The 14098-nt window shown below is 44.0% G+C and overlaps 1 protein-coding gene across 3 annotated transcripts in view; it reads right to left on the bottom strand.

Annotated features, from left to right (window-relative positions):
- Positions 1-7091: 7091 nt before the first annotated feature.
- FAF2 (Fas associated factor family member 2) overlaps positions 7092-14098 on the bottom strand; it is a 59612-nt gene continuing 52605 nt past the window's right edge. The window contains exon 11 of one of the 3 annotated variants that reach the window (XM_032627108.1): positions 7092-10261. In XM_032627108.1, coding sequence (XP_032482999.1) covers positions 10079-10261 — 183 coding nt within the window. In that variant the 3' untranslated portion in view covers positions 7092-10078. The remainder of the gene's footprint in view (positions 10262-14098) is intronic. The other 2 variants (XM_032627109.1, XM_032627110.1) reach the window with 2 other exon arrangements.

Below are 14098 nucleotides of genomic sequence, written 5' to 3' on the forward strand. Positions count from 1 at the left end.
GGGGCCAGGTCCCATAGTGTTTGCCCCTCAACACGCTGAGTTGAGGTATTTATTATCTTCGGTTTCCATTTGGGGGCACCGAGGTTATAGAGGCCTAGTTTCTAGGCCCAGTTAGAAAATGCGAGAATCAAGATAGCCTTGTAGTCTCCACTTATAAATTCTCCAAGTCAGAGAATCTACCTCTGAAAAGCCTGCACGGAGGCCTCCCTTTGGTCTCTTCTTGCCCCTCTTCCAGGCTCCAGGCGAGCCCTCCCCGACTGCCACCTACAACTTCCTGAATGCAACAGGAAGTGGAAGATCTCTGTCCCTTGGAGGGGTCCTTCGGGGGCTGGCAGCCACAGAAGGAGTTTTGTTTATTTTTCTTTTCCATCGTGCCCTGTTTTCACCCCCTTGTTTTGCGTGCTGTTCTCTCTGCTTGGAAGACCACTCACATTTCGTGAGCACACACCACACCAAGTTTTTCTCTCACGGGATCCTTCTTCTGTTTTCTTGACTGTAAAGCTGTTCCTACCTTCCTCATAGTTCCCACTGGGGAAACTGAGGACTGAGGCTCAGAGAGGGAGATGCCATGTGCCCCCTGCTCCCTTTGGCCCATGAATCACACTAAGTTGCCTCAGATGCTTTGAATTCTCTCCTTCTGGTAAGCATGCTCCCTTCCCAAAGCCCAGCTTGAATGTCCCCTCCTCAAGCGAGCTTCCTCAGACCCGTCCCTCAAGCCACAGCAGGCCACACTTTACTCTGGTTTCCACTGCACACCACGCAGATGGCTCACCTGTTATGAATCCTTCTTGTTGCCCATGACTCTGCTTCACCAGACAAAGGACCATCACATTCGCCACATTCCCAGACCCTAACAAAAGGGCAAGGACACAGTAGGCATCTGTGAGTGTTTCTAAATAGATGACTGAATAAGTGAATAAATGAGTGAGCTCCTGGGAGGAAAAATATGTGGGAAGTTGACCCCAGTCCCAGGGCCCAGATGATCTTACACAGGCCCTGCCCTCTCTTTGCATTGTCCCAGCGTAGTGAAATTAACTGTTCTCTCTCTCATTATTAATTATTTTTGGTATGATGATGTCCACTCCCTGGCCTCCACTGACAAGCTGGGACACACCCATCATGCTTCACTGTTAATCTGACCACAGATGAAGTGCAGGCTGGGAAAGCCCTCCGAACAGCAGAGGCTCACGGCCAGCCGGTCAGTACTCAAGGCCATGGTAGGTCACCCGAGGGGCTGGCGCCAGGGCCCAGATCGGCCAGAAATTAGCCACATCTGCTGAGTATGAATGGATTTATTTTAGCAAATACATAAACATTTTAGGTGGTTTTAACCAAAGCATATACAGGAAAAAAAAAAGCTGAAGCAAATATACCAAAATATCAATGTTAATTATTTTGAGTGGTGGGAATGTTAATGTTAATAAGTGTTCTTTACACTTTTCTGCACCATTTTAAAAGGCTCTGCCTCTGTTGTATGGGGTGCAACTAAACACAGAAACCTCAATCTGCTTGCCAGTTATGCTCCAAAGGTGGGAGTCCTTGACATCTGAAATGTGCCCTCTACCTGCGACAATCCCTTTCCCACAACTGCACTCCACCCACCCTTTCTGAAACCTGGACCCCACCCTTTCTGAGGTCTGGCTTTCCATTCTGGGACCTACCCCATAGTCTTTCAACACATCAGTTTTTCCCTTAAATTAGCTAGAATGGGTTTCCTGTTTGTTTGCTAACTAAAGACCTCTTTAGAGATAGGTGCCAAAAGGCAAAAGCTGTGTGAGAACATCCAGGTGTGTGCAGCTCTGTGTGTCAAAACTGGTATGCCAGGCCAGTTATGATTTACATCTACTCTCCTGCCAGTACCTGGGTGATAATGAAGCCAGAGTTAAAAAAGAGTCTTGTCACTGTGATTGATTCTGGAAAACTAGAATCATGTGGTCTAGGCACTTGCCTTCCTGGCAATCAGAGGAGTTTGAAAAATTGACAGCACATCCTTTAAACCATTTCTATTGAATATGAGTTTTCTTGGCCTGGCTTTAGGCAGGAAGATGCCTGGTGTGTCTAGGGAACAATCAAGAGATCTGTGTGTGTTACTTAGTGTGACCATGTGGAGGAACAGAGGAAAATGAAGTTATGAAGTTCCATCAGGGCCCTAGAATTGAGGCCCCAACTTCTAGGCTGGGGAACTGAGAGGCTCTGAATGCTCCCAGGTGACCTCTGTTTTCAGAAAGAAATCGGCAGCAGTGAGGGAGGTAGACTAGTAACTTTTTGTGCATATTCCCACCATGTATTCTGGTCTCAGTCTCGCCTGGGCCTTCAGTTTGCTGAGACAGACTTCTGAGTCTTCCTACACTCTGTTCTCCTCTCTTAAATAGCCATTTTAAATCTCCCCAGTCTTCTTAGACCTCTGGCCCATCACTTCCCCCCAACCTGACAGATAGAACAGACACAATCACTTGGGGACACCCTCAACTTCTGCCTTCAAACCTACATTCCAGAAGTCAGAATGCACTGACTTCTGCTCCCATCCTTCCTCCTAAAGCCAAGGCCTCCCACCACTCCCGTGGCATCTTTCTCTATTATCCCTTCTCTGTGTATCTTCAACCTCCTTCTCTAAAATCTCATTGCTTTTAGCATTTAAACATAATGAAGTCTCTCCTACCTTAAAACAATAACTCTTCCTCAGTCCTGGCTCCTATTTCCCCCCATACCTTTCACTGACAAATTTTGTGAGAGCTGCCTATACTCGATCTTTCCACTTCACCTCTCATGCATGACTTCTGCCTCTGACACTGTACTCCTCCACTGAAATAGCACCAGCCAAGGGCACCAGAGACTACTTTTGCTTCTAAATTTAGTTGTCGGAAACCATCCTCAATTTCTCCCTCTCCTTGACCCTCCATATCTAATCAGCCTCCGAGCCTTGGCCACTGTCCCTCCTAAATAGTGCTCAGCCCATCATTAGACTCTCCGTCCCCAGGCCGCTCCTGATCCACGACTCTCATCATGTCACTTGTTGTCTTGCCTGCCGTCTTGCCCCCTCCCATCCAGTCTCCCCATGGTGAGAGAATCAGCTTTCTAAAACCCCAATCCCTTGTTTAAAGCCCCTCAATGGCCTGCAGGATAAAGTGTGAATTCTTTAACCTCGTTTACATATTCTGACCCCCAACCTGTGGGAATGGAAACAAGGCGACGCTTACTCTGTGTCAAATATCAGCTGGGCGACTTCTACATTTTGAAAGGTCTTGTAAGAGGCCAATGAAAATGGTAATTAAGAGGTCACAGGTGGGACTTCCCTGGTGGTGCAGTGGTTAAGAATCTGCCTGCCAATGCAGGGGACACGGGTTCGAGCCCTGGTCCGGGAAGATCCCACATGCCGCAGAGCAACTAAGCCCGTGCGCCACAACTACTGAGCTTGTGTCTAGAGCCCGCGTGCCACAACTACTGAAGCCTGTGCTCCACAAGAGAAGCCACCGCAATGAGAAGCCCGTGCACCGCAATGAAGAGTAGCCCCCACTCACGTAACTAGAGAAAGCCCGCATGTAGCACCAAGGACCCAACACAGCCAAAAATAAACAAATAAAACAAATTTTAAAAATACATTATTAAAAAAAAAAAGAGGTCACAGGTGACCATAAGAGACAGTCAGTGGAGATGAAAGTATAATTAACAGGAGGTTAAGAAAGAAGTGGAGGCTGGTTGTGCAACCTATCTTGGCAGGGAAGGAGACAGGGTGGTGACTTGTGGGTAAAGCAACATTAAGATTTTGTAAGGGAGGAGATGCCAAACAGTTTTTGGTGGAAGATAAAGAGATCCAAGCAATTGGAAAGGGGATAGTTTTTGGTAAAGATCTGGCGATCATGACACAGATGGGAGACTGAGCACACACTGCTGATAGGTATAAATAACTTTTCTGCACCACAATTTGGAGATAACACAAACATTTTAAAAAGTAAAAATTTCCATTCCTTTTTGACGCAGTAATTTCACTACTAAAAATTTTTTTTTCCTGAGAAAATAAACATGGATGTGCATATTTAGCTACAGGGATGTTTATCAATCTATTAGATAATCTATTAGATAAAAGCAAACAAGGTTAACAACCTAAATGTCACAATAGGCTTTTGATCAATTTATGGTACAGCTATTCAGTGAAATGCTGCATAGCCATTAAAAACGATATAGAAGAATGTGTGAAATAGAGATAATACAGTATTTACAATATTATCCCATTTCTGTATTAAAAATGTTTTTATATGCAATGAAAAGTCTGGGAAGATATACATCACAGTATTAACAGCAGACATCTCTGGACAGTGTGGTATAATACATTTTTTTGTTTCTTTGAACTTCCTAAAATTTCATCATGAAAACAACTTATAAAATCACACACACATACATAGGGAGTGCATTTATACAAAGTTTAAGAACAGGCAAAACTTCTATGGTGAAAGAAGTCAGAATAGTTGGTTATGTCTGAGAGGCTATTGATTGGGAAGGTGCACGAGGGAACTTTCTGGGGTAATGTGGTGTTCTGCATCTTAGTTTTGGTGTATACTTAGGTAAAATTTTATCAAGCTGTGGATTTAACAGCTGGACATTTTACTGGGTGTAAATTATATCTCTTTTAAAAGAAAATACACCCACAAGACAGAAGAGAAACAGGAAGCAGGTGACATCACAGAACAATTTTGAGGTGAAAAAGGAAGATGAGGAAGTTCTGTGACAAGACCTCAGTTTTCTCAGGAGGTAAGATGTTGCAGTGGGTTTAGAGTGAGGAGGATGCAGGTGGGCTTGGATTTGAGAAAGGGGGACACAGTGAAGCAGTGCCTATGGTGTAGAAATGCATAGGGTTTCCTAGAGCTGGATCAAAGGAGTGGGCACCAACCCCGAGGGCTCTTCAACTCACTGTGATACATGCTAGGATTCTGCAGCTGAAGGAGCAAGAGGAAAGAAATCAAACGGTTGAGTTTACTTTGGGAATTGTGACAGTCAGTACTGGCTTGTAGTGGAGAGAGGCGTGAAGCCAAGATGACACCAGAAGGGAGACTGAAATGAGGGTGAAGGGACAGGAGGGCTTTGAGAGCAGAGTAAGGACAGTGGAGTTGGGTGGTAACAGCTGTGGTGAGAGGGACTGGTTCTGAAGTCCTGAGGGTGAAGTAGTTCTGAGTGAAGGCCACACTCAAAGCAGGGGACTGCTGGCAAAGGTGGGAGGGAAGCGACCTCTCATCTAAGTGTCCATCTACCCAATGGCAGGCACTCACAGATATCAGCTCATTTAAATGGCACCTGGAACGGATTCCCTGGTGGTCCACTGGTTAGGACTTGGCACTTTCACTGCCGGGGGCCGGGGCACTAAGATCCCGAAAGCCACTCGGTGCGGCCAAAACAAATTATAAAAAAACCCAACCCCCCAAAAATGGCACCTGGACTTTTGCAAGGAATGTACTGCCATGAGGTTTATATAGGAGGAAACTTGCCCTAGATCAATCCGTAAGCAGCAGTTTCAAATCCAGATTTGACCCCAAAGCCACATCCCACCACACTCAGCTGCCACACAAGGCAAATCAGGAGCAGAAGAACTGGAATTTTAGGGAATCCAAATATGTAGATGTGAGTCATCGAGGTTGCTGGTGGAAACTATCAGTTGCCAACATCTGGAGAATGGCCAGTAGCAACCAGAACAGGATAAAGTAGTCCAAGCAGATGGCATGTACTTTGGGAGTTTGCCCTGGAGGACAGTGCATCAAAGTGGCAGAAGAGGCAAGAGGAAGAGACTCTGGTGGCTTGGGGCTTGTGGCTCCATCAAGGTAAAAGCACACGTGGAGTTCCAACTGCAATGATGGAAGTGTGTCAAGAAAAAAGTGTCGGGCACTATTTGCCCATAAGCAAAGCCTCAACCCCTCCCCTTCCTTAATCCATATGGGGTGAATTGCTAGCAGTGGGCAGCCCAAACTACAAACTGGCAAACAGTACTAGGAGCTTTTACCCAACACTTATTATGTGCCAGGCTATCTGCAGCAGCAATTCACAGAATCTTCATGGAAATGGTACAGTTGGCCCTATTTTACTGATGATGAAACTGAAGCCTAGAGTTGAGGTTAGTTGGCCAAAATCACAGCCCCAGTCAGGATTTGAGACCAGGTGTATCTGGCATCAGAGTCTGCATCTTCCTTGACTCTATTAATCGATGGCAAAATTTTTATATGTGAGCTTCACAATGGCGAAGTATTCATTTTTAGTGGATTCTGACCTAAGGTGAGTAAACTCTTCTTGAAAACTTACTAGACGAAGACATTCTAGTTTACACTTAAGATGTGCATTCAAAAAAATTATATATACACACACACATGCATACCCACCTACACACCTTTGGATAAGCAACAGGGCAGACTCTGAAGGTGACAAGAATCCATACTCACAGAAATGAGTTCTTTGCCCAGGACAGACAGTGGGAAAGAGAAAGGCAAAGAATTGAGGCTTAAGTTTCCTCTCAGAAATGAAAATACGAGCAAAAACACCTAGGAGCATAGTTCCAATAGTCCAGAATCTGTTAGATCCAAAGTGACTCTTCTCTAGCCACTCATTTGCAAGGACATGGGTCTGTTCTGCCAGGAGAAACGACATGCCTTAAAAAACTGAGTTATTAATGCTAGAAAATATACCTTCAAAATACACTTCCTTAGAGAAAGGGGAACAAATACTGAATGACACCTGTCAGGTGCTTCATATACATTTTACGTTTTTTTTCCCCATTTATTTAATCTTTTAATCTACAAGCCTATCCTGAGGCAGATGATGTTAACTTTTCAGTTGGGGAAACTAAAGCTCATGGAAGCTAAAAAACTTGTCTGTCATAAGGCTGATAAACGACAGAGCCCCAATTTGAACCCAGATCTGCCAGCTCCTTCTACTAAAGCACACTGCCTGAGCTGCCATTTTCCACAAGAACACATTGTAGAAGGTCTATTTTAACCCCTTGCTTCTTGGCAATGTTCCCTCTGTTCCCTCTCCTGGTGTTTTCCAACCTTGCCTTCAGACAGAGAAACATCTACCAGATCTCCCCTAGACAGAAAGATCCACAACTTGTTAGGAAATTTTTGTTATAAAACATTTAATGTTAACCTACAATACAATGTAAACTTTTATGAAAAAAATTTAAAGTACACTAGATTTCTTCAGTAAATTATCACGTAACTATTCAGGTGCAGTACAAGTTGGGGCACTGCATCCTTTGTGGATGGATTTCCTGTTGCTGCATCCCTCACAAGTCCTAAAAAAAAACCAGTTGTAAAGTGGAGCTCCTTGTTCAAGCACCAGATAATACACTCCTGATTTTGCATTCTGGGGGTTATCACTCCTTCCCACAGTCATTTTCTGTAACTTTTTCCTTGGCCTTGGCACCATCAGCAATTTTCATGACAGCTCAGTTGAAGATTCTAGGTTCTTTTTATTTTTTTCTAAAAGAAATATTCTCCATTGGCCATCTCTTATCCAAACATCATAGTGAAAACAAGCAAGGAGAAAGAAGTATTTGCTGCAGGAAATTCTGCAGAAGTGAAAGAAAAGACTGAGGCTGCAGAAATTCGACTGACTTCAATTAGGTATCTTTGCTTGGTCAGTTCCTACGGAAATTCAGCTGAATCTACAACTTTAGTCTTGGGAGTACAAAACAAAACTGGAAACAAGTGTTTTTGTTTAGTTGATGACTTGCCATTTGGAAACAACAGCTGAAATAATTAGGAGGTGATTTGGAAAGAAGAGCAAATGCTTGCAGATCACTGGCTTCTCAGTATTTTCTCACTTGCAGGTCCCATCAAGTTCCCAGAGGTCCTTGGGAGTAACATACAGATTGTACGGGCGTTGACAAAATGTGCATCTTTCATGGAGGAGAGGAGATGGCACCTAGGCAGCAGGTCTAGGTCAGCATGAAGACAGGAAGCGAGACTGAGTAAAGCAGGGCTGTTTCAACGCTAGGAAGACTTTAATACTCTGGCATCTGACCTTCTTCACTGGACAAGTTATCAAAAGGCAAGAGGCGTAAAGTGCACATCATAGTATAAGATGCAGATTGAATTATTAAGAAAAAAATTTACAACTTCCCAAAGTGGTGTGGAAAAGATACTTGGTACACCCAGCCTGGTGAAGGTCCTTAATACCCTCCTACGCAGGGAAACAGCTCTGCATTCCAGACAGGGAGGGTGGCTCCGAGTTAAGTGGAAAAATTCATCTTTGCATGGTTGTCAGCAGGAAGTAGACTTCACGTAAGGTAGAGTGGAGAACACAGTTTATCCTTAGTCACTCCAGATACATTTTATGACAACAGTCAGAAAGCGATTTCCCACTCATCTGGACTTGGGACAGCAGGAAACAAAGTGAAAGAAAAACAGGCAGCCAGGAGCAGAATTAAAGTTTCCTGGAGATGGTGCTGCAGACACCTGTGCCAAGGCCACTGGGAAATTCTCAGGCTCCCCAGGTGATACCCATGGGGCTCCTCACCCTGCCCCTTGGTGTTTACTCCAAACACTAAGGGTGGCAGAGAAGAGCAGTCACATCACTGCTACTTAAAAGAATGGTCCTTAGCTTTTAGCTAAGCAAGAGAAAGCCTTTGGAGGCTGCAAGTCTAGCAAGTTATGCTTTATGTTGACGTGAACCCCTGGCCTCACAGCATGCTAGGGAACTGCAATAACTTCAGTAACTTCAGTAGGTTGCAGTGTTACAAGTTCTGCAAGTCTAGCTACAGAACACTTTGGAATACTTGTCAGCTCACGCTGACTTCTGTGAATACATGGCCTGACCCCTATACTCATTACCATAAACTCAACCACAGATGAGACATCAGAGGGAAAAACCCCTACTGCTTCAACACAGCAATAGAGGGAGAGGATAAAACTGCCCCCAGCAGGTGGCTACACCAAAAACTGAAATATGCCTCTGACACTTTACACAGGCTGAGTTCTGTCTTGGCTCCCTTCGAGGCCTCCGGTTCTTTCAACCCTTAAAACGCCACCACCACCACCACATTCCCAGTGAGACAGGCGGGGTATTCTCACATGGTTCTGCTGGTTCCACCACAGACCCTGCTTGTACTCTGGAAAGGCACCAAGCTTGGCAATTCAGGAAAGCTCAGGGCTGGGCAGGAATAGCATGCACACGTCAGAACACATATCCTTTGTTCAGATCCCATAATGACCACCTGGTCCAGATTCCAAGGAAAAGCTGCAGTTGTACGTATAGGTTAGTCTACACGGAGTTCATACCATGTATATGGGTGTATCTGTACATACACAGCCTTTGTAGAGCTACAAACCCAGATTTCCTCCCATTGTACCAAGTGGGATGCATAGGTGGCAAGAAAGGACAGCAAGAGTTGGACCAAAAAGAACCTCTCTGGGAACGTGAGAGGGACAATGGCAGAAATAAGCACAAACCAGCCTGGGACACCTTTATTACACTCTTGTGGGCTAAGGAGCCCAGGGCAAGAACTCATGGGTTTAAGAAATGGCTCTTTATCAAATGATGTTAAGGAAAAAAAATACACCTATGTCAGCCTCATTCCTTTGGTCATTACAAAGCAACAACAACAAAAAAATTAAAGTTATTCATAAATTGTGGGAAGTTCAAGGAACATCTCTGCTCTGTGCCTTCCCTTCCCTCTCTTCTCCAGAGGTGGAAGAAGCAAGTCCTCAGGAGATGCTGCGATAGCTGGTTGTTGGAGGTTTTTTCACTTTTATTTTCTATAAAAGCAAGAATGAATGAGATCTAGTGGGAATGTCCCCTTCCCCAGTTGGGACAATGGCTGGGTTGGAGGTGAAGAGTCTCCTTTCACTGGAAGGTGTGGTGCAGAGGCAGTAGGGAAGGGTGGGTTTGCCAGCAGGAACGTTCACTGCTAACCTCGAGTGCACACACAGGTGGTGACTTTTGCAGGCAGCATGGTTTCTGATCCTTCCTGAGGATGCAGCAGTCTTTTAAAAAAAATATTGTATTATAATAATAATAATATGAATTTCTCTCTCTTATTTTTTTGTTTTTTTCCATTTCTTTTAGGGATTGGGGTTGAAAAGGAGAGGAAGAAAAAGTGTCATTCGTCTGTTAGGTCCTGAACAAAGAGAACTTCTGTGTGGCTGAGTCCGGCTTCCTGCAGCGTGGGGGGGTTGGGCCACTCCTCTGAAGGGGTGCAGGGCAGCACCCTCCGGGGAAAATTGGCTTCAATCTGAAACTTTTCAGGGCTTTCTTTCAAGGAGAATAAGAAGTCGTGGATTACCTGCAGAAAAAGAAGGTAATTTTCTATTACCTATAGAAAAAGAAGGGCAGTGAGAAAAAGACAAGGACACACACACACACACAACCATGAAATCAAATATACCCCAGCTCTCCCCAGGGTAACTTGGAGATATGAAGTAATCACATTAGACTGAAATTCCATTTCAAAGTCGATCAATTTCAAAGAGCAAACATGTCGGACAACTCTTTCAAGAGATTTATTACACAGCCCAATGCTAGTCCTACTCTGAATTGACCCATCTGTTTCTTTTTTGAAAACCTGTCTGATATAAAGTTAAACATTTTTAACTTACAAATAATCAAGAGTTACAGAAAAGTTGGAAGCACAGGTACAGAATTTTTTCTTTGAACCAGTTGAAAGTGAGCTACCAACTGAATGTCCCATCACCCCAGAATACTTGTGTATATCTTTTTTTTTTTTTTTTTCTGCGGGCCTCTCACTGTTGTGGCCTCTCCCGTTGCGGAGCACAGGCTCCGGATGCGCAGGCTCAGCGGCCATGGCTCACGGGCCCAGCCGCTCCGCGGCATGTGGGATCCTCCCGGACCGGGGCACGAACCCATGTCCCCACCATCGGCAGGCAGACTCTCAACCACCGCGCCACCAGGGAAGCCCTCTTGTGTATATCTTACAAACAGGGCAATCACCTTCATAATACAACCCTCAAAATCAGGAAACTTAACTGATACATTACTACTGTAATATAATAATGTACATTAAATTTTTATTCAGGCCCCATTCAAGTCTTGGCAGTTGCCTTTTATAGCAAAAGGATCCAGTTTTAAATTGTATGTTGCATTTAGTAGTTGTCACATCTCCTAAGTCTGCTCCTTTTAGCCTGGAACAAATCCTCAGGATTTCCTTGACTTTCATGACCTTGACACTCCTAAAGATTACTGGTCAGTTACTTTGTCTCTCAATTCGTTTATCTGATGTTTACTCTTTTTTTTAAAAACTTATTTATTTATTTTATATTTATTTTTGGCTGTGTTGGGTCTTCGTTTCTGTGCGAGGGCTTTCTCCAGTTGCGGAGAGCGGGGGCCACTCTTCATCGCGGTGCGCAGGCCTCTCACTGTCGCGGCCTCTCCCGTTGCGGAGCACAGGCTCCAGACGCGCAGGCTCAGTAGTTGTGGCTCATGGGCCTAGCCGCTCCACGGCATGTGGGATCTTCCCGGACCGGGACATGAACCCTTGTCCCCTGCATTGGCAGGCGGATTCTTAACCACTGCGACACCAGGGAAGCCCTGATGTTTACTCTTGATTAGGTTCCAGTTATGCATCTTTGACAGGAGCATTACAGAAATGATGCTGTGCTCTACTCAATGCATCCTATTCAGGTGGAGTACAATTTCATTTTGCTCCATTACCTATGATGTCCACTGTGACCACTTGATTAAGATGGTGCCTGCCAGGCCTCTCCACTCTAAGTTTGTCTTTTCTCCTTTGTTATTAATGAGCATTTTGGTGTGGGGGGGGTACTCTGAGACTACGGAGACATTCGGCTCCTCAAACTTTCTTCAATTTATTTATTTATATTAATATAGAGCCATGCTTTCCTATTTTATTCAATAGGTTCTAATGTTCAAACTGTTTCAGATGGAGTCCAAGGAGCCCAATCAAGCTGGCCTCCACGTCTTTCTGACATGTCTCCATCATTCTTTGAATAATTCCTTGCTTTGTGGTACAAGGTGTTCCAGGCTAATCTTGTATTTTCCCTGTCCCAGTCCTGGAATCAGCCATTTCTCCAAGGAACCGTGATTCTTCTTAATGGACAATGCTATTTAAAAACCACGATCTAGGGAATTCCCTGGAGGTCCAGTGTTTAGGATTCCATGCTTCCACTGCAGGGAGCATGGGTTCGATCCCTGGTCGGGGAACTAAGACCTTGCATGCTGTGTGGTGCGGCCAAAAACGAAAAAACAGAAAATAAATAAATAACAACCACGACCTAGGTGCTAGGTATGTTCATTGCTATTGGGGTGCTGATGTTCCCAAGCACTCTCTGTGGAGAAAGCCAGACAATGTGTACATACATATATGCATCTATATCTCTATTTCCCCCTGTATACTGAGAGCCATGAGTTGATTCCCCTCTCCTCATGTATACCCTCCTTACCTGGTTCTGGATTTAACACCCACCCCATCCCCGGGCCACTTGGGCTCTGACTTCTCTGCACTGGGTGCTCTCACATATGCACACCTCCTTCACTTGATCGAGATCTGACACCTTCCACGTAGACCTCTCTTCTGTGAGAAAGCCCTCTTCACCCTGGCCTGGCTCTGGCAAGGTACAGGTAAATTCTTATTTTCCCCTGTCTCTTAATGCCACACATTAAGAACAGGCACCCTGGATCTGATCTATGGTCCTCTTTATCTCAAATTCTGTTTTTAACAAGACTCTAAGGGATGTGCAGTGAAGGGCACTGCTGACCTCTTTCAGGTCCATCTCAAAGATCAGGAGCACCCCATTCAAGTTACCCTTACTTTTTTGAGGGTATCTATTTCTACTTCCTTTTTGTTCCACCTCTCATAAGTTTATTTCCCTCTGCCTGAAGAGGCTATTGCTACAAATCCATTTAAGGAGTAAATTCATTTTCCTTTCACCTAATCCATTCATGATTTTACAAAATTCTCATATTTTGGTCCATCAACCTTAATCACTTTCAGCTCCTTTCTCTGTCTTTGCAATTTCCATTAACATTCATTCTCCTTTTCTTTTCTTGAGATGCATCAGTTAGACTTGCACCAAGTATTCTTGGTATGAACCCAACAGGGTTTTACAAAATGGCAAAATATCTTGCTTCCTTTTCAGTCACTGCTTGACAATACTCAACACTGATACAACACTGACATTTTCTGTTTATCATTGGCAATGCACCAATACCATCAGGAAACAGATGAAATCACCTCTACAGGTCCCTTGTGGTTCATAATGGATAGAAAAATGATTTCTGGGCTGAGTATAATTCGGTTTCTCTCTTACATGCATTCATTTAGGAGAAAGTCAGCTGCCACTTTTCTGCTCACTCTTGAAGGCTAGAGATTTTTCTACAGTTTACCCTTTTTTATCCTAGCTTTTAACACCTGTCAAGAGCTGAGCATCACACACAAACTGAGCATTTTGCTGAACATTCACTCATTGAGAGTATTTATAAAGGGTAGAGCTCACAGAAGATCACACAAAGTCTGCAGGAGCACTAAAAAACTGTAACTCACTATTCAGTTTCATGTTATTAACTCTATAAATGTTAAGTGAAAGGCCAGCACTGCCAATACACCTCTCCTCTTACACTTCTTTCTTTCCCATCTGATCCTTGTCCCCATTTACGAATTATTTCTCTCCATCTGAAGTTTTTTTCTTCTTTAAAAAATAACTTGTAGTGTAAACATATTTAAAAAGCCTACAAGGATTAAATATTTAACAAATGGGTTGGTTCCCCTTTGGCTAAAAGTCTATTCTATTCCACAATTCTAACAGATTTTCCTCCAAAACTCTCAAGAGAGGAAATTTTGGTTAGGCTTTTCATATACAAAATGATAATTAGAGTTTGGGGAGTAAAAGCTCCATAAGCGCTTGGGCATACTACAGAGAAACTGTCAGTGAACATGGCTGCAAGCTAATACCCACACAGAAAACAGTAGTTAGGAAACACATCAAGGAAAGGGAATTAACATTTAGAAACCATCTACTACATGCTAGGTCCTGTGTGAGGCTCATTCATGTTATTCCCAACTAAAACATCCAAAGTTAGAGATGTGAGCACCTTCCCCCATATAAATCAATGTATAAATGGGAGATAAACAAATAAAACGAGGAAG

This window comes from Phocoena sinus, chromosome 3 (genome assembly GCF_008692025.1).
Source record: "Phocoena sinus isolate mPhoSin1 chromosome 3, mPhoSin1.pri, whole genome shotgun sequence".
Lineage (NCBI taxonomy): Eukaryota > Metazoa > Chordata > Mammalia > Artiodactyla > Phocoenidae > Phocoena > Phocoena sinus.